This window comes from Zonotrichia leucophrys, chromosome 29 (assembly GCF_028769735.1).
Source record: "Zonotrichia leucophrys gambelii isolate GWCS_2022_RI chromosome 29, RI_Zleu_2.0, whole genome shotgun sequence".
NCBI classification, from domain to species: domain Eukaryota; kingdom Metazoa; phylum Chordata; class Aves; order Passeriformes; family Passerellidae; genus Zonotrichia; species Zonotrichia leucophrys.
In genome coordinates, this window is record NC_088198.1 from 2,268,087 (window position 1) to 2,285,623 (window position 17,537).

General features: G+C 62.1%; 1 protein-coding gene across 6 annotated transcripts in view; it reads left to right on the forward strand.

Moving 5' to 3' along the window:
* Window positions 1-358: 358 nt before the first annotated feature.
* The window catches only part of SMARCC2 (SWI/SNF related, matrix associated, actin dependent regulator of chromatin subfamily c member 2), a 37,426-nt gene continuing 20,247 nt past the window's right edge, over window positions 359-17,537 (forward strand). For 2 of the 6 annotated variants that reach the window (XM_064734634.1, XM_064734633.1), the window contains exons 1-18: window positions 359-520; window positions 663-782; window positions 6,472-6,557; window positions 6,873-6,954; window positions 7,060-7,152; window positions 7,258-7,327; window positions 8,360-8,429; window positions 8,521-8,596; window positions 8,678-8,809; window positions 9,195-9,310; window positions 10,435-10,559; window positions 11,403-11,462; window positions 11,550-11,587; window positions 13,878-14,008; window positions 14,850-14,921; window positions 15,024-15,137; window positions 16,492-16,645; window positions 16,778-16,876. In XM_064734634.1, coding sequence (XP_064590704.1) covers window positions 410-520; window positions 663-782; window positions 6,472-6,557; window positions 6,873-6,954; window positions 7,060-7,152; window positions 7,258-7,327; window positions 8,360-8,429; window positions 8,521-8,596; window positions 8,678-8,809; window positions 9,195-9,310; window positions 10,435-10,559; window positions 11,403-11,462; window positions 11,550-11,587; window positions 13,878-14,008; window positions 14,850-14,921; window positions 15,024-15,137; window positions 16,492-16,645; window positions 16,778-16,876 — 1,749 coding nt within the window. In that variant the 5' untranslated portion in view covers window positions 359-409. The remainder of the gene's footprint in view (window positions 521-662; window positions 783-6,471; window positions 6,558-6,872; window positions 6,955-7,059; window positions 7,153-7,257; window positions 7,328-8,359; window positions 8,430-8,520; window positions 8,597-8,677; window positions 8,810-9,194; window positions 9,311-10,434; window positions 10,560-11,402; window positions 11,463-11,549; window positions 11,588-13,877; window positions 14,009-14,849; window positions 14,922-15,023; window positions 15,138-16,491; window positions 16,646-16,777; window positions 16,877-17,537) is intronic. The other 4 variants (XM_064734637.1, XM_064734638.1, XM_064734636.1 and 1 more) reach the window with 3 other exon arrangements.

Genomic DNA, 17,537 nt, shown 5'->3' on the forward strand with positions numbered 1-17,537 from the left:
GAAGAACGATCGGGGTCGTGAAGAACGATAGGAGGTGGCGGTGCGGGAGCGGGAAATCGACCAGGGCCGGTAAAACCGGGCGGGAGCGGGAACAGCGATCGGCACCGGCAACACCGGGCGGGAGCGGCAGTGCGGGAGCGGCACCGCCAGGGGGCGGCAGCGGCGGCGGCGGGAGCGGCAGTGCGGGAACGGGAGGGCACCAAAGGGGGCGGCGGGGCTTTAACAGCGAGCGGGGCCGGGACGAGCGGCGGAGACAGCGACCGGGAACGGGGACAGCGGGACCGGGGACAGCGGGACCGGGGACAGCGACCGGAGGCGGCGGCGGCGGCGGGCGCGGCCGTGGCGGCGCGGGGCCGGCAGGGGGCGGCAGTGGCGGGCGGAGGCGGCGGCGCGGCCCGGCCCGCTCAAGATGGCGGTGCGGAAGAAGGACGGCGGCCCCAACGTCAAGTACTACGAGGCCTCGGACACCGTCAGCCAGTTCGACAACGTGCGGCTGTGGCTCGGCAAGAACTACAAGAAGGTAAGTGCGCGGAACCGCGGCGCCGCCGCCCGCGCCCGCCGCCGCCACGCCGGGCCCGGCCTGTCACGGCGCCGCCGCCGCCATCGCGCCCCCCCCTCCCCTCAGCGGCCGCGGCGGCCGCGCTGAGCCCCCGGCCCCGCAGTACATCCAGGCAGAGCCCCCCACCAACAAATCGCTGTCGAGCCTGGTGGTGCAGCTGCTGCAGTTCCAGGAGGAGGTGTTCGGCAAGCACGTCAGCAACGCGCCCCTCACCAAGCTGCCGGTGAGAGCCGCGGGGGAAGCGGGGGGACGCGGGGACAAGGCGGGCGGGACCCCGCGGGGCCGGTGGGGGACACGCGGGGAGCGGGGGGCGAGGGTCAGAGCGGGGGGTGCGGGGATGGAGCCTCGTGGTTGTGGGGCGAGGTGGGGAAGAGCCCCAAAGAATGGGGGGACAAAGCCCAGATTGAAGAGAGCGCCCCAAAGATGCGGGGACAGGACCCCAAAGATGCGGGGACAGGACCCCACAGGGCTGGGGACACGGCCCTGGTGAGCAGGGACAAGGCTCAGAGCAGGGGGTGTGGGGATGGAACCTCGTGGATCCAGGGCAGAGCCCCCAAGAATGGGGGGGACAAAGCCCAGATTGAGGAGAGCACCCCAAAGATGTGGGGACAGGACCCCGAAGATGTGGGGACAGCAGCCCACAGGGCTGGGGACATGTCAGGGACAAGGCTCAGAGCAGGGGACATGGCCCTGGTGAGCAGGGACAAGGCTCAGAGCAGGGGGTGTGGGGATGGAGCCTCGTGGTTGTGGGGTGAGGTGGGGAAGAGCCCCAAAGAATGGGGGGGACAAAGCCCAGATTGAGGAGAGCGCCTCAAAGATGTGGGGACAGCACCCCGAAGGTGTGGGGACAGGACCCCACAGGGCTGGGGACATGTCAGGGACAAGGCTCAGAGCAGGGGACATGGCCCTGGTGGACAGGGACAAGGCTCAGAGCAGGGGGTGTGGGGATGGAACCTTGTGGTTGTGGGGCGAGGTGAGGAAGAGCCCCAAAGAATGGGGGGGACAAAGCCCAGATTGAAGAGAGCGCCCCAAAGATGCGGGGACAGGACCCCAAAGATGCGGGGACAGGACCCCACAGGGCTGGGGACATGTCAGGGACAAGGCTCAGAGCAGGGGGTGTGGGGATGGAGCCTCGTGGATCCAGGGCAGAGCCCCCCAAGAATGGGGGGGACAAAGCCCAAGTTGAGGAGAGCACCCCGAAGATGTGGGGACAGGACCCCACAGGGCTGGGGACATGTCAGGGACAAGGCTCAGAGCAGGGACAGTGCCCCAAAGGCGCAGGGATGGCCCTGGGATGGGGTCCTGGATAGCCAGGGAGGAGCCCCAAAGAAGAGGGGACAAAGCCCTAATTGGGGACAGCACCCCCAATATCCAGGGATGGCATCAGGATGTCCCCACAATGCCCAGGGACAGGAGCCTGAGCAGGGACAAAGCCCAGAGACCTGGGGACAGAACCCCAGGGATCTGGGGACATGGCCTTGATGGCCCTGATGAGCAGGGACAGCACCCCAATACCTGGGGACCACCCTGAGGACACGTCCCCAGTGTCCCCAAAGAGCTGGGGACAAAGCTCCAAGTAGGGACAGCACCCCAATACCTGGGGACAGCCCTGGGGACACAGCCCTGAGCAGGGACAGCACCCCAATACCTGGGGACAGCCCTGAGGACACGTCCCCAATGTCCCCAAAGAGCTGGGGACAAAGCTCCAAGTAGGGACAGCACCCAATTACCTGGGGACACAACCCAGAACAGGGACAACACCCCAATACCTGGGGACACCCCTGAGCAGGGACAGCACCGCAATACCTGGGGACAACCCTGAGGACACGTCCCCAATGTCCCCAAAGAGCTGGGGACAAAGCTCCAAGTAGGGACAGCACCCCAATACCTGGGGACACAACCCAGAGCAGGGACAGCACCCCAATACTTGGGGACAGCCCTGGGGACACAGCCCTGAGCAGGGACAGCACCCCAATACCTGGGGACAACCCTGAGGACACGTCCCCAATGTCCCCAAAGAGCTGGGGACACAGCCCTGAGTAGGGACAGCACCCCAATACCTGGGGACAACCCTGAGCAGGGACAGCACCCCAATACCTGGGGACAGCCCTGGGGACACAGCCCTGAGCAGGGACAGCACCCCAATACTTGGGGACACCCCTGAGCAGGGACAGCACCCCAATACCTGAGGACAGCCCCGGGGACACAACCCAGAACAGGGACAGCACCCCAATACTTGGGGACACCCCTGAGCAGGGACAGCACCCCAATACCTGGGGACAGCCCTGGGGACACAGCCCAGAACAGGGACAACACCCCAATACTTGGGGACACCCCGAGCAGGGACAGCACCCCAGTACCTGGGGACAGCCCTGGGGACACAGCCCTGAGCAGGGACAGCACCCCAATACCTGGGGACCACCCTGAGGACACGTCCCCAGTGTCCCCAAAGAGCTGGGGACAAAGCTCCAAGTAGGGACAGCACCCCAATACCTGGGGACAACCCTGAGCAGGGACAGCACCCCAATACCTGGGGACAGCCCTGAGCAGGGACAGCACCCCAATACCTGGGGACAGCCCTGGGGACACAGCCCTGAGCAGGGACATGGCCCTGGTGACACCGTTGAGCGTTCAGGTGGCTTTGGGGACAGCAGGTGACCATGGACAGCAGCCAGTGGCAGTGCCCTGGGCAGGGACATGGCCTGGAGTGCTGGGGACAGTGCTGGGGACAGTGTGACCACACAGGGACAGGGACAGGGCCCAGCAGGGACAGAATCCCAAGGGGACACCAGGACAGCCCCAAAGGACTTGGGGACAGTGTCCCCACACAGGGACAGAGCACAGCAGGGACAGAATCCCAAGGGGACAAGGGGATGTCACCCTAGGGAGGGGATGGCACCCTGTGAGAGGGTGACACCCAGACAAGGGGATGGCACCCAGACATGGGGATGTCACCTAAATATGGAGATGTCACCCAGACAAGAGGATGTCACCCCAAAAAGGGGATGGCACCCAGACAAGGGCATGTCACCTAAATATGGAGATGTCACCCAGACAAGAGGATGGCACCCCAAAAAGGGGATGGCACCCAGACAAGGGGATGGCACTTAGGCATGGGGATGTCACCCCAAAAGGGGATGGCACCCAGACATGGGGATGTCACCTAAATATGGAGATGTCACCCAGACAAGAGGATGTCACCCCAAAAAGGGGATGGCACCCAGACAAAGGGATGGCACCCAGACATGGGGATGTCACCCCAAAAAGGGGATGGCACCCAGACATGGGGATGTCACCCCAAAAAGGGGATGGCACCCAGACATGGGGATGTCACCCAGACAAAGGGATGTCACCCAGACATGGGGATGTCACCCCAAAAAGGGGATGTCACCCAGACTAGGGGATGGCACTTAGGCATGGGGATGTCACCCCAAAAACGAGACGGCACCCAGACAAAGGGATGGCACCTGCACATGGGGATGTCACCCCAAAAAGGGGATGGCACCCAGACAAGGGGATGGCACCCAGACATGGGGATGTCACCCCAAAAAGGGGATGTCACCCAGACAAGGGGATGGCACCCAGACATGGGGATGTCACCCCAAAAAGGAGATGGCACCCAGACAAAGGGATGTCACCTAAACATGGGGATGTCACTTAAATATGAGAATGGCACCCCAATAAGGGGATGGCACCCCAAAAAGGAAATGACACCCTATGAGGGGATGTCACCTGGACATGGGGATGTCACCTAAACATGAGGATGGCACCCCAACAAGGAGGTGGCACCTGAACATGGGGATGTCACCCCAACAAGGGGATGTCATGCAGACAAAGGGATGTCACCCAGACATGGGGATGTCACCCCAAAAAGGAAATGGCAGCCTAACAAGGGGATGGCACCCAGACAAAGGGTGTCACCTAAACATGGAGGTGTCACCCCAACAAGGGATGCCACCCAGACAAGGGGATGGCACTTAGGCATGGGAATGTCACCTAAAGATGGGGATGACACCCAGACATGGGGATGGCACCCCAACAATTGGGTGTCACTCAGACATGGGGAAGTCACCTAAACGTGGGCATGGCACCACAATAAGGGGGTGTCACCCCAAAAAGGAAATGGCACCCTAACAAGGGGATGGCACCCAGACATGGGGGTGTCACTTAGGCATGGGCATGGCACCTCAAAAAGGGGATGGCACCCAGAAAAAGGGTGCCACCCTAACAAAGGGATGGCACCCCAAAAAGGGGATGGCACCCAGAAAAAGGGTGCCACCCTAACAAAGGGATGGCACTTTGGCATGGGGATGGCACCCCAAAAAGGGGATGGCACCCAGGAAAAGGGTGCCACCCTAACAAAGGGATGGCACTTTGGCATGGGGATGGCACCCCAAAAAGGGGATGGCACCCAGACATAGGAATGGCACCCTAACAAGGGGATGGCACCCAGAGAAAGGGATGGCACCCAGACATGGGAATGGCACCCAGACAAGGGGATGGCACCCCAAAAAGGGGATGGCACCCAGAAAAAGGGTGCCACCCTAACAAAGGGATGTCACTTTGGCATGGGATGGCACCCAGACATGGGAATGTCACCCTAACAAGGGGATGGCACCCAGACATGGGGGTGTCACTTAGGCATGGGCATGGCACCTCAAAAAGGGGATGGCACCCAGAAAAAGGGTGCCACCCTAACAAAGGGATGGCACTTTGGCATGGGGATGGCACCCAGAGAAAAGGATGGCACCCAGACAAGGTTATGTCACCCAGACATAGGAATGTCACCCTAACAAGGGGATGGCACCCAGAGACAGCGATGGCACCCAGACATGGGAATGTCACTTAGGCATGGGCATGGCACCTCAAAAAGGGGATGGCACCCAGAAAAAGGGTGCCACCCTAACAAAGGGATGGCACTTAGGCATGGGGATGTCACCCCAAAAAGGAGATGGCACCCAGACATAGGAATGTCACCCAGACACAGGAATGTCACCCTAACAAAGGGATGGCACCCAGAGAAAGGGATGGCACCCAGACATAGGAATGTCACCCTAACAAGGGGATGGCACCTCAAAAAGGGGATGGCACCCAGAAAAAGGGGTGCCACCCTAACAAAGGGATGGCACTTCGGCATGGGGATGGCACCCCAAAAAGGGGATGGCACCCAGACAAAGGGATGGCACCCAGACAAGGGGATGGCACCCAGACATAGGAATGGCACCCTAACAAGGGGATGGCACCTCAAAAAGGGGATGGCACCCAGATAAGGTTATGTCACCCAGACACAGGAATGTCACCCTAACAAGGGGATGGCACCCAGAGAAGGGGATGGCACCCAGACAAGGTTATGTCACCCAGACATGGGAATGTCACCCTAACAAGGGGATGGCACCCAGACATGGGGATGTCACTTAGGCATGGGCATGGCACCTCAAAAAGGGGATGGCACCCAGAAAAAGGGTGCCACCCTAACAAAGGGATGGCACTTAGGCATGGGGATGGCACCCAAAAAGGGATGGCACCAGACATAGGAATGTCACCCTAACAAAGGGATGGCACTTAGGCATGGGGATGGCACCCCAAAAAGGGGATGGCACCCAGACAAGGTTATGTCACCCAGACACAGGAATGTCACCCTAACAAGGGGATGGCACCCAGACATAGGAATGTCACCCTAACAAGGGGATGGCACCCAGAGAAAGGGATGGCACCCAGATATTGGAATGTCACCCTAACAAGGGGGTGGCACCCAGACATGGGGGTGTCACTTAGGCATGGGCATGGCACCTCAAAAAGGGGATGGCACCCAGAGAAAGGGATGGCACCCAGACAAGGGGATGGCACCCCAAGGAGGACATGTCCCCCCATGAGGACGCTGTCCCTGTCCCCTGACCCCTCTCCCCTTGCAGATCAAATGCTTCCTGGATTTCAAGGCGGGGGGAGCCCTGTGCCACATCCTGGCAGCCGCCTATAAATTCAAGAGCGACCAAGGATGGTGAGCATGGGGGTCCTGGGGGGGGGTCCCTGGGGTGGGGGGGTCCCTGGGGTGGGGGTGACAGAGCTGGGGGTCCCCTCCTTGGGTTGTCACCTCCAGAGCAAACCAGCGCTGGGACGTGTCCCCCTTTGTCACCATGGACCCTGATGGGGTCCAGATATGTGTCCCACTCCCTCCCCCTCCCCAAATTTCCCCCAAATTCCCCAAATTCCCCAAATTTCCCCCAAATTCCCCAAATTTCCCCCAGCTTTGGGGGTGCTGACGAGGAGACCTGAGCTGTGGCTTTCATGAGAGTCGCTCTTTTCTTCCAATAAGGCGGCGTTTCGATTTCCAGAATCCCTCGCGCATGGACCGCAACGTGGAGATGTTCATGACCATCGAGAAATCCCTGGTGCAGGTGAGAGAGAGCCCCCCCAGAACCCCCAAATCTCACCCCCAGAGCCCCCTCCTCGTGCGCCTCCCCCTCCTCAATTCACAGCCTTGCCCCCAATTTGCTCCCTAGAACAATTGCCTGGCTCGGCCCAACATCTTCCTGCAGCAGGAGATTGAGCCCAAGCTGCTGGGGAAGCTCAAGGACATTGTCAAGAGGCACCAGGTGGGTGGCAGTGCCAGTTTGGGGGCACAGGTGGGCACAGGGAGGGGGGTTCATGGCAGGGTTTGACTCAGTCTCACCCTGGGTTTGTCCCCCTGGCTGTCACAGGGCACCGTGACCGAGGACAAGAGCAACGCGTCGCACATCGTGTGCCCCGTGCCCGGCAACCTGGAGGAGGGTGCGTGCACAAAGGGGGTTTGGGGGGGCTCCAGGGGTGCAGGAGGGGGGTTTGGGGGGTCATGGGGGGCTGCAGGGGTACAGGAGGGGGTTTGGGGGGTTTCTGGTGGGGCAGAAAGGGGGCTTTGGGATGTCACAGGGGGCTCCAGGGGGTGCAGGAGGGGTTTGGAGGGCTCCAGGGGTGCAGGAGGGTTTTTGGGGGTTTTGGGATGTCACAGGGGGCTCCAGGGGTGCAGAAAGGGGGTTTTGGGGGGCACAGGGTGCAGGAAGGGGTTTTAGGGGGTCATGGGGGCTCCAGGGGTGCAGAGGGGGGTTTGGGGGGGTTTTTGGGGGTCACAGGGGTGTTGGAGGGAGGTTTTGGGGGGCTCCAGGGGCACAGAAGAAGGTGGGTGCAGGAGGGGGGTTTGGGGTTTTTTTGGGGGGGCTCTGGGGGTTCCAGGGGTGTTGGAGGGAGGTTTTGGGGGGCTCCAGGAGTGCAGAGGAAGATGAGGGCAGGAGGGGAATTTGGGGGATCCCAGGGGGCTCTATGGGATCCAGAGCAAGGTGAGTGCAGGGTGAGGTTTTTGGGGGGTCCCAGGGGGTACAGAGGAGTTTTTGGGGGGTCATGGGAGGCTCCAGGGGTGCAGGAAGGGGGTTTGGGGGAGTTCTTGGGGGGTCACAGGGGGTTCCAGGGGTGTTGGAGGGAGGTTTTGGGGGTCTCCAGGAGTGCAGAGGAAGATGAGTGCAGGAGGGGAATTTGGGGGATCCCAGGGGCTCCCATGGGATCCAGAGCAAGGTGGTGCAGGATGAGGTTTTTGGGGGGTCCCAGGGGGTACAGGAGGGGTTTTTGGGGGGTCCCAGGGGTCTCCAGGAGTGCAGAGGAAGGTGGGTGCAGGAGGGGAATTTGGGGGATCCCAGGGCGCTCTATGGGATCCAGAGCAAGGTGAGGTTTTTGGGGGGGCTCCAGGGGGTGCAGAAGGGGAGTTTTGGGGTGCACAGAGCGCTGCAGACCCCCCAGAACCCCTGTGTGTCCGTCTGTCTGTCTGTCCCGCAGAGGAGTGGGTCCGGCCCGTCATGAAGCGCGACAAGCAGGTGCTGCTGCACTGGGGCTACTACCCCGACAGGTGAGGGGTGGGGGGCCTGAAGATTTCGGGGACCCCCCCTGTGCCCCCCCAAATCTCTGTGGGTGCCACTTTAACCCTTTGCTCACCACAGCTACGACACCTGGATCCCGGCCAGCGAGATCGAGGCGTCCGTGGAGGATCCCCCGACACCGGAGAAACCCCGGAAGGTACCGGGGGGGACCCCCAGGTTTGGGGGGCACCTGGAGCCCCCCGTTTTTCGCTGAGCCAGCCCCTCCCCTGGCCTGCAGGTGCACGCCAAGTGGATCCTGGACACGGACACCTTCAATGAGTGGATGAACGAGGAGGATTACGAGGTGACGGATGAGAAGAGCGCCGTGACCCGCAGGAAGAAGATCTCGGCCAAAACGCTGACGGATGAGGTTTTTGGGGGGTCATGGGGGGTCTCTGGGGGGGCAGGAGAGGAGGTTTGGGGGGTTCCAGGGGGTTCCAGGGGTGTTGGAGGAAGGTTTTGGGGGGTTCCAGGGGTACAGGAGGGATTTTTGGGAGAGGTTGGGGGGTTCCAGGGGTACAGGAGGGATTTTTGGGAGAGGTTGGGGGGTTCATGGGGGGTTCCAGGGGTACAGGAGGGATTTTTGGGGGGTTCCAGGGGGTGCAGGAGGGGAGTTTGGGGGGGTCATGGGGGGCTCCAGGGGTGCAGGAGGGGTTTTTGGGGGATGAGGTGAGAACCAGCTCAGAGCCAATTTGGGGAGGGGTCCTGGGGGGGTCTCAGCGTGCTCAGCCGGACCCCCCCACGCTGCCCCCCAGGTGAACAGCCCCGACTCAGACCGGCGGGATAAGAAAGGGGGGAATTACAAGAAGAGGAAGCGCTCGCCCTCTCCCTCACCCACCCCCGAGGCCAAGAAGAAGAACGCCAAGAAGGGGTGAGCTGGGTGGGGAGGGGGTTTGGGGGGTCTGGGGGTTTGGGGGATTCACCCCTGGGGGGGGTTTGGGGGTCTGGGGTTTCACCCCTGGGGTCAGCATTGATGGGGGGGGAGTTTGGGGGTTTGGGGGATTCACCCCTGGGGTCAGCATTGATGGGGGGGGTTTGGGGTCTGGGGGATTCACCCTGGGGGAGGTCACAATTGATGGGGGGGGTTTGGGGGTCTGGAGGTTTGGGGGTTTCACCCCTGGGGTCAGCATTGATGGGGGGGTTTGGGGGTCTGGGGGTTTGGGGATTCACCCCTGGGGGAGGTCAGCATTGATGGGGGGGTCTGGGGTTTCACCCTGGGGTCAGCATTGATGGGGGGGTCTGGGGGTTGGGGATTCACCCCTGGGTGGGGTCAGCATTGATGGGGGGGTTTGGGGGGTCTGGGGGTTTGGGGGATTCACCCCTGGGGGGGGTCAGCATTGATGGGGGGGGGTTTGGGGGGTCTGGGGGTTTCACCCCTGGGGTCAGCATTGATGGGGGGGTCTGGGGGTTTGGGGGATTCACCCTGGGGGGGTCAGCATTGATGGGGGGGGTCTGGGGTTTGGGGATTCACCCTGGGCGGGGTTTGGGGGGTCTGGGGTTTCACCCCTGGGGTCAGCATTGATGGGGGGGGTTTGGGGTCTGGGGTTTGGGGTTTCACCCTGGGGGGGTCAGCATTGATGGGGGGGTCTGGGGGTTTCACCCCTGGGGTCAGCATTGATGGGGGGGGTTTGGGGGGTCTGGGGGTTTGGGGGATTCACCCCTGGGGGGGGTCAGCATTGATGGGGGGGGTTTGGGGTCTGGGGTTTCACCCCTGGGGGGTCAGCATTGATGGGGGGGTTTGGGGGGTCTGGGTTTGGGGGTCTGGGGGTTTGGGGGATTCACCCCTGGGGTCAGCATGATGGGGGGGGGTTTGGGGGCCTGGGGATTCACCCTGGGTCAGCATTGATGGAGGGGTTTGGGGGTCTGGGGTTTGGGGGGGTTTCACCCCTGGGGGGGGTCAGCATTGATGGGGGGGGGTTTGGGGGGTCTGGGGGTTTGGGGGATTCACCCCTGGGGGGGGTCAGCATTGATGGGGAGGGGTCTCTCTCTTGGCAGACCCTCCACCCCCTATAACAAATCCAAGCGTGGGCACCGCGAGGAGGAGCAGGAGGACCTGACCAAGGACATGGATGAGCCCTCACCTGTGCCCAACGTGGAGGAGGTGACGCTGCCCAAGACAGGTGAGTGTGGGGGGCACACCCACCCACCCAGGTGAGAGTGGGGGGCACACCCACCCACCCACCCACCCAGGTGAGTGTGGGGGGCACACCACACCAGGTGAGTGGGGGGCACACCCACCCAGGTAGTGTGGGGCACACCCACCCACCCACTCAGGTGAGTGTGGGGGCACACCCCACCACCAGGTGAGAGGGGGGGCACCACCCACCCAGGTGAGAGTGGGGGGCACACCCACCCCACCCACCCACCCAGGTGAGTGTGGGGGGCACACCCACCCAGGTGAGTGTGGGGGGCACACCCACCCACCCAGGTGAGTGTGGGGGGCACACCCACCCACCCACCCAGGTGAGTGTGGGGGGCACACCCACCCACCCACCCAGATGAGTGTGGGGGCACATGCACCCACCCACCCAGGTGAGAGTGGGGGGGCACACCCACCCACCCAGGTGAGTGGGGGGGCACACCCACCCAATGAGTGTGAGGGGCACACCCACCCACCCAGGTGAGTGTGGAGGGCACACCCACCCAGGTGAGTGGGGGGCACCACCCACCGTGGTGGGGCACACCAACAGTGAGTGTGGGGGGCACCACCCACCCACCCAGGTGAAGTGTGGGGGCACACCACCCACTCAAAGTGAGGTGGGGGGCACACCCACCCACCCTGGTGGTGTGGGGGCACACCCACCCACCCACCAGGTGAGAGTGGGGGCACACCCACCACCAGGTGAGTGTGGGGGGGCACACCACACCCACCACAGGTGCGTGTGGGGGCACACCCACCCCCCCACCCCCCCCACCCACCCTGGGGTCCCCAGGGTGCTCAGCAGCCTTTCCCCCCCCCACAGTCAACACCAAGAAGGACTCGGAGTCGGCGCCGGTCAAAGGGGGCACCATGACAGACCTGGGTGAGTGTGGGCAGCCCCAGCACAGCCCTGGCACCCCGGCTGGCACTGCCCACACCCACCCACCCACCCTGTGCTGCTCCCTTGCAGATGAGCAGGAGGATGAGAGCATGGAGACGGCCGGCAAGGTGAGCCCGGGGGGGCGTGCTGGGGTGGGGGGCACTGCTCCTTTCTCTGTCCTTGTGCCTCTTTTTGGGGATAAAAACGGTGTTTTGGGCCATTCCCTTATCCCTGGGGTGAGGCTTGGCCTCATCCTGCTGTGGGTGAGGATGATGAAGGGTGAGGATGATGAAGGGATCTCTTTGCCCATGGGGTGCTGCTGTGGGTGAGGAGGATGAAGGGTGAGGATGATGAATGGCGGGATGATGAAGGGTGAGGATGATGAAGGGTGACGATGATGAAGGGTGAGGATGATGAAGGCTGAGGATGATGAAGGGTGAGGATGAGAAGAGCACCCAAAAGGGATCCCTTTGCCTATCCTGTGTGAGGATGATGAAGGGTGAGGATGATGAAGGGCGCTCAAGGGGTCCCTTTAGTCCCTTTGCCTCATCCTGCTGTGGGTGAGGATGATGAAGGGTGAGGATGATGAAGGGTGAGGATGATGAAGGGTGCTCAAAGGGATCTCTTTGCCCATGGGGTGCTGCTGTGGGTGAGGATGATGAAGGGTGAGGATGATGAAGGGCGCTCAGAGGGGTCCCTTTGCCTCATCCTGGTGTGAGGATGATGAAGGGCACTCAAAGGAGTTCCTTTGCCTCATCCTGGTGTGGGTGAGGATGATGAAGGCTGAGGATGATGAAGGGCACTCAAGGGGTCCCTTTAGTCCCTTGGTCTCATCCTGGTGTGAGTGAGGATGATGAAGGGTGAGGATGATGCAGGGTGAGGATGAGGAAGGGCACCCAGAAGGGTCCCTTTGCCTATCCTGGTGTGAGGATGATGAAGGGCGCTCAAAGGGGTCCTTTGATCTCATCCTGGTGTGGGTGAGGATGATGAAGGGTGAGGATGATGAAGGGCACTCAAAGGGGTCCTTTGATCTCATCCTGCTGTGGGTGAGGATGGTGAAGGGTGAGGATGATGAAGGGCGCTCAAAAGGGCCGTTGGTCTCATCCTGCTGTGGGTGAGGATGATGAAGGGCGCTCAAAGGGATCTCTTTGCCCATGGGGTGCTGCTGTGGGTGAGGATGATGAAGGGTGAGGATGATGAAGGGCACCCAGAAGGGTCCTTTGCCTATCCTGGTGTGAGATGGGTGAAGAGCTGTTTGCGGCCTCACGGGGATTCTTGCTCATCCTGCTGTGGGTGAGGATGGTGAAGGGTGAGGATGATGAAGGGTGAGGATGATGAAGGGCACTCAAAAGGGTCCCTTGTCCTCATCCTGGTGTGAGGATGTGAAGGTGAGGATGATGAAGGGTGAGCGATGAAGGGCTGAGGATGATGAAGGGTGAGGATGATGAAGGGACGAGGGCTTTATATGTGAGATGTGAGGGATGATGAAGGTGATGAAGGGGCCCAAGGTCCTTTGCCTCATCCTGGTGTGAGGATGATGAAGGGTGAGAGTGAAGTGAGATGTGAAGGGCACTCAAAGGGGTCCGTTTGGTCTCATCTCTGTGAGTGATGGGTGAGGGGATGATGAAGGGCGCTCAAAGGAGTTCCTTTGCCTCATCCTGCTGTGGGTGAGGATGGTGAATGGTGACGATGATGAAGGCTGAGGATGATGAAGGTGAGGATGATGAAGGTGAGGATGATGAAGGTGAGGATGATGAAGGGTGAGGATGATGAAGGTGAGGATGATGAAGGTGAGGATGATGAAGGGTGACAATGATGAAGGTGAGGATGATGAAGGGTGAGGATGATGAAGGCTGAGGATGATGAAGGCGAGGATGATGAAGGCGAGGATGATGAAGGTGAGGATGATGAAGGCGAGGATGATGAAGGGTGAGGATGATGAAGGCGAGGATGATGAAGGTGACGATGAAGGTGAGGATGATGAAGGGTGAGGATGATGACGGGTGAGGATGATGAAGGGCGAGGATGATGCAGGGTGAGGATGATGAAGGGTGAGGATGATGAAGGCGAGGATGATGACGGGCGAGGATGATGAAGGTGAGGATGATGAAGGCGAGGATGACGAAGGTGAGGATGATGAAGGGTGACGATGAAGGTGAGGATGATGCAGGGTGAGGATGATGAAGGGTGAGGATGATGCAGGGTGAGGATGATGAAGGTGAGGATGACGAAGGTGAGGATGATGAAGGGTGAGGATGATGAAGGGTGACAATGATGAAGGTGAGGATGATGAAGGTGAGGATGATGAAGGTGACGATGATGAAGGTGACGATGATGAAGGTGAGGATGATGAAGGTGAGGATGATGAAGGTGAGGATGATGAAGGTGAGGATGATGAAGGGCACCCTGTGTGGGCAGGACGAGGAGGAGAACGGCGCGGGCAGCAAAGGGGAGCAGGCCAAGAACCCGGAGCTGCACGAGGACAACGTGACGGAGCAGACGCATCACATCATCATCCCCAGCTACGCCGCCTGGTTCGACTACAACAGGTACGGCGCCCTCCTCCCGAGGATGAGGAGGGTGCTGCCCTTCATCCCTGAGGATGAGGAGGCTGCCCTTCCTCCCATGAGGGCCCTTCATCCCCTGAGGGTGAGGAGGAGGCCGCTCTTCCTCCCCTGAGGATGAGGAGGCTGCTGCCCTTCCTCCCCTGAGGATGAGGAGGCTGCTGCCCTTCATCCCCTGAGGATGAGGAGGCTGCCCTTCATCCCCTGAGGATGAGGAGGCTGCCCTTCCTCCCCTGAGGGTGAGGAGGGTGCCCTTCCTCCCTGAGGATGAGGAGGGTGCTGTTCTTCCTCCCCTGAGGATGAGGAGGCTGCTGCCCTTCATCCCTGAGGATGAGGAGGAGGCTGCTGCCCTTCATCCCCTGAGGATGAGGAGGCTGCCCTTCATCCCTGAGGATGAGGAGGGTGCTGTTCTTCCTCCCTGAGGATGAGGAGGCTGCCCTTCATCCCTGAGGATGAGGAGGGTGCCCTTCCTCCCTGAGGATGAGGAGGCTGCTTCCCTTCCTCCCCTGAGGATGAGGAGGCTGCTGCCCTTCCTCCTCTGAGGGCCCTTCATCCCCTGAGGATGAGGAGGCCGCTGCCCTTCATCCCTGAGGATGAGGAGGCTGCCCTTCCTCCCATGAGGGCCCTTCCTCCCTGAGGATGAGGAGGCTGCCCTTCCTCCCTGAGGGCCCTTCATCCCCTGAGGGTGAGGAGGAGACCTCTCTTCCTCCCCTGAGGATGAGGAGGCTGCTGCCCTTCCTCCCCTGAGGATGAGGAGGGTGCTGCCCTTCCTCCCCTGAGGATGAGGAGGCCGCTGCCCTTCCTCCCTCACCCTCTCCTCCCGCAGCGTCCACGCCATCGAGCGCCGCGCCCTGCCCGAGTTCTTCAACGGCAAAAACAAATCCAAGACCCCCGAAATGTGAGGCCAAACCCCCTGTCCGTGCCCACCCGTGCCCTGCCCGGGGCCGTGCCCGGCCCTGAGCCCCCCGTGCCCGGCCCTGAGCCCCCCGTGCCCCCGCAGATACCTGGCATACCGGAATTTCATGATCGACACGTACCGGCTGAACCCGCAGGAGTACCTGACCTCCACGGCCTGCAGGAGGAACCTGGCCGGGGATGTCTGTGCCATCATGCGGTGGGTGTGCCAGCGGGCTGGGCTGGCACCGCCTGGTGCTGCCAGGGGGGTTGGGGGGTTGGGTTGGTACCCATATGGTGCCAGGGGGCTGGAGGTGCTGGGGTTTGGGGGTTGGTACCCACATGGTGCCAGGGGGCTGGGGATCCTGCGGTTTGGGATTGGTACCCACGTGGTGCCAGGGTCCCATAGTCCTGCAATTTGGGGTTGGGTTGGTATCTGTGTGGTGCCAGGGGGCTGGAGATGCTGGGGTTTGGGGTTTGGTACCCACATGGTGCCAGGGGGCTGGGGATGTTGGGGTTGGGGGTTGGCACCCACATGGTGCCAGGGGGCTGGAGATGCTGGGGTTTGGGGGGTTGGGTTGGTACCCACATGGTGCCAGGGTCCCGTGGTCCTGAGGTTTGTGGGTTGGGTTGGTATCTGTGTGGTGCCAGGGGGCTGGAGATCCTGGGGTTTGGGGTTTGATACCCACATGGTGCCAGGGGGCTGGAGGTGCTGGGGTTTGGGGGTTTGGTTTGGTACCCACATGGTGCCAGGGGGCTGGGCATCCTGGGGTTTGGGGTTGGGTTGGTATCTGTGTGGTGCCAGGGTCCCAGGGTGCTCAGTGTCACCCTGGCACTGCTGGGTATCCAATCCCATATCACAGGAGGGTGCTCAGTGTCCCCCCCGTCATCGATGGCTGTCCAGTGCCATGGCACAGAGTGCTCAGTGTCACCATGGCACAGGAGTGTCCCCCTGGCACTGTTGGCTGCCCACTCCCCTGGCACAGGGGGATGGTCAGTGTCCCTTGGCACAGGGGTGCTCAGTGTCCCCCTGGCACTGGTGGCTGCCCACTCCCATGGCACAGGAGTGTCCCCCTGGCACTGGTGGCTGCCCAGTGCCATGTCACAGGGTGCTCAGCGTGCTCTGACCCTGGTGCCAGTGTCACAGGGTGCTCAGTGTCCCCCTGGCACGGGTGGCTGCCCACTCCCATGGCACAGGGATGTCACCCTGGCACTGTTGGCTCGCCAGTGCCATGTCACAGGGGGGTGCTCAGTGTCACCATGGCACAGGAGTGTCCCCCTGGCACCGATGGCTGCCCCCTCCCCTGTGCCAGGGCACTGAGCGCGCTCTGCCCCTGGTGCCAGTGTCACACTGTGCTCAGTGCCCCCCTGGCACTGTTGGCAGCCCCCTCCCCTGTCACAGGGTGCTCAGTGCCCCCTGGCACTGATGGCTGCCCACTCCTGTGGCACAGGGATGTCACCCTGGCATCGGTGGCTGCCCACTCCCGTGTCACAGGAGTGTCCCCCTGGCACCGTTGGCAGCCCCCTCCCCTGTGCCAGGGCACTGAGCGCGCTCTGCCCCGCCCTCCCCGCAGGGTCCACGCCTTCCTGGAGCAGTGGGGTCTCATCAATTACCAGGTGGACGCCGAGAGCCGGCCCACCCCCATGGGCCCCCCGCCCACCTCGCACTTCCACGTGCTGGCCGACACGCCCTCGGGGCTGGTGCCGCTGCAGCCCAAAACGCCGCAGGTGGGTGCCAGGGGGGGTACCCGGAGCGCGACCCCCCCCTGCCGCCCCCCGGTCGGTCCCCCCGGTGCGGGGGCCGGGCGCGGGGTGGGGCGGGGGGTGGGGGATGCACAGCTTCGATCCGTGGTGCCTCAGGGCCGGCAGAGCGACGGCGGCGACGCCAAGACGGGCCGCAAGAGCAAAGAGATGGAGGAGCTGGTGGCCAGCGAGACGGTGAAGGGCAAGGCGGAGCTGGTAGGCGGCTCCTTGGGGGTCCGTGCAACCCCCCCGTGCCGCTGTGCCGAGGAAGGCTCCTTCCCTCCTCCTCCTCCTCCTCCTCCTCCTCCTTCCTGCCCCTCGCATGCCGCCCTGCCCCGGGGGAGCAGCGACGCGATGGGGACACACACACACCGTGATGGGGGAACGGGGACACACGCACCGTGATGGGGACACGCACACCGTGATGGGGACACACACACACCGTGATGGGGACACGCACACCGTGATGGGCACACACACACACCGTGATGGGGACACGCACACACCGTGATGGGGACACACACACCGTGATGGGGACACACACACCGTGATGGGGACACACACACACCGTGATGGGGACACACGCACACCGTGATGGGGACACACACACCGTGATGGGGACACACACACACCGTGATGGGGACACACACACCGTGATGGGGACACACGCACACCGTGATGGGGACACGCACACACCGTGATGGGGACACGCACACACCGTGATGGGGACACACACACCATGATGGGGACACGCACACACCGTGATGGGGACACACACACCATGATGGGGACACACACACCGTGATGGGGACACACACACCGTGATGGGCACGCACACACCATGATGGGGACACACACACCGTGATGGGGACACACG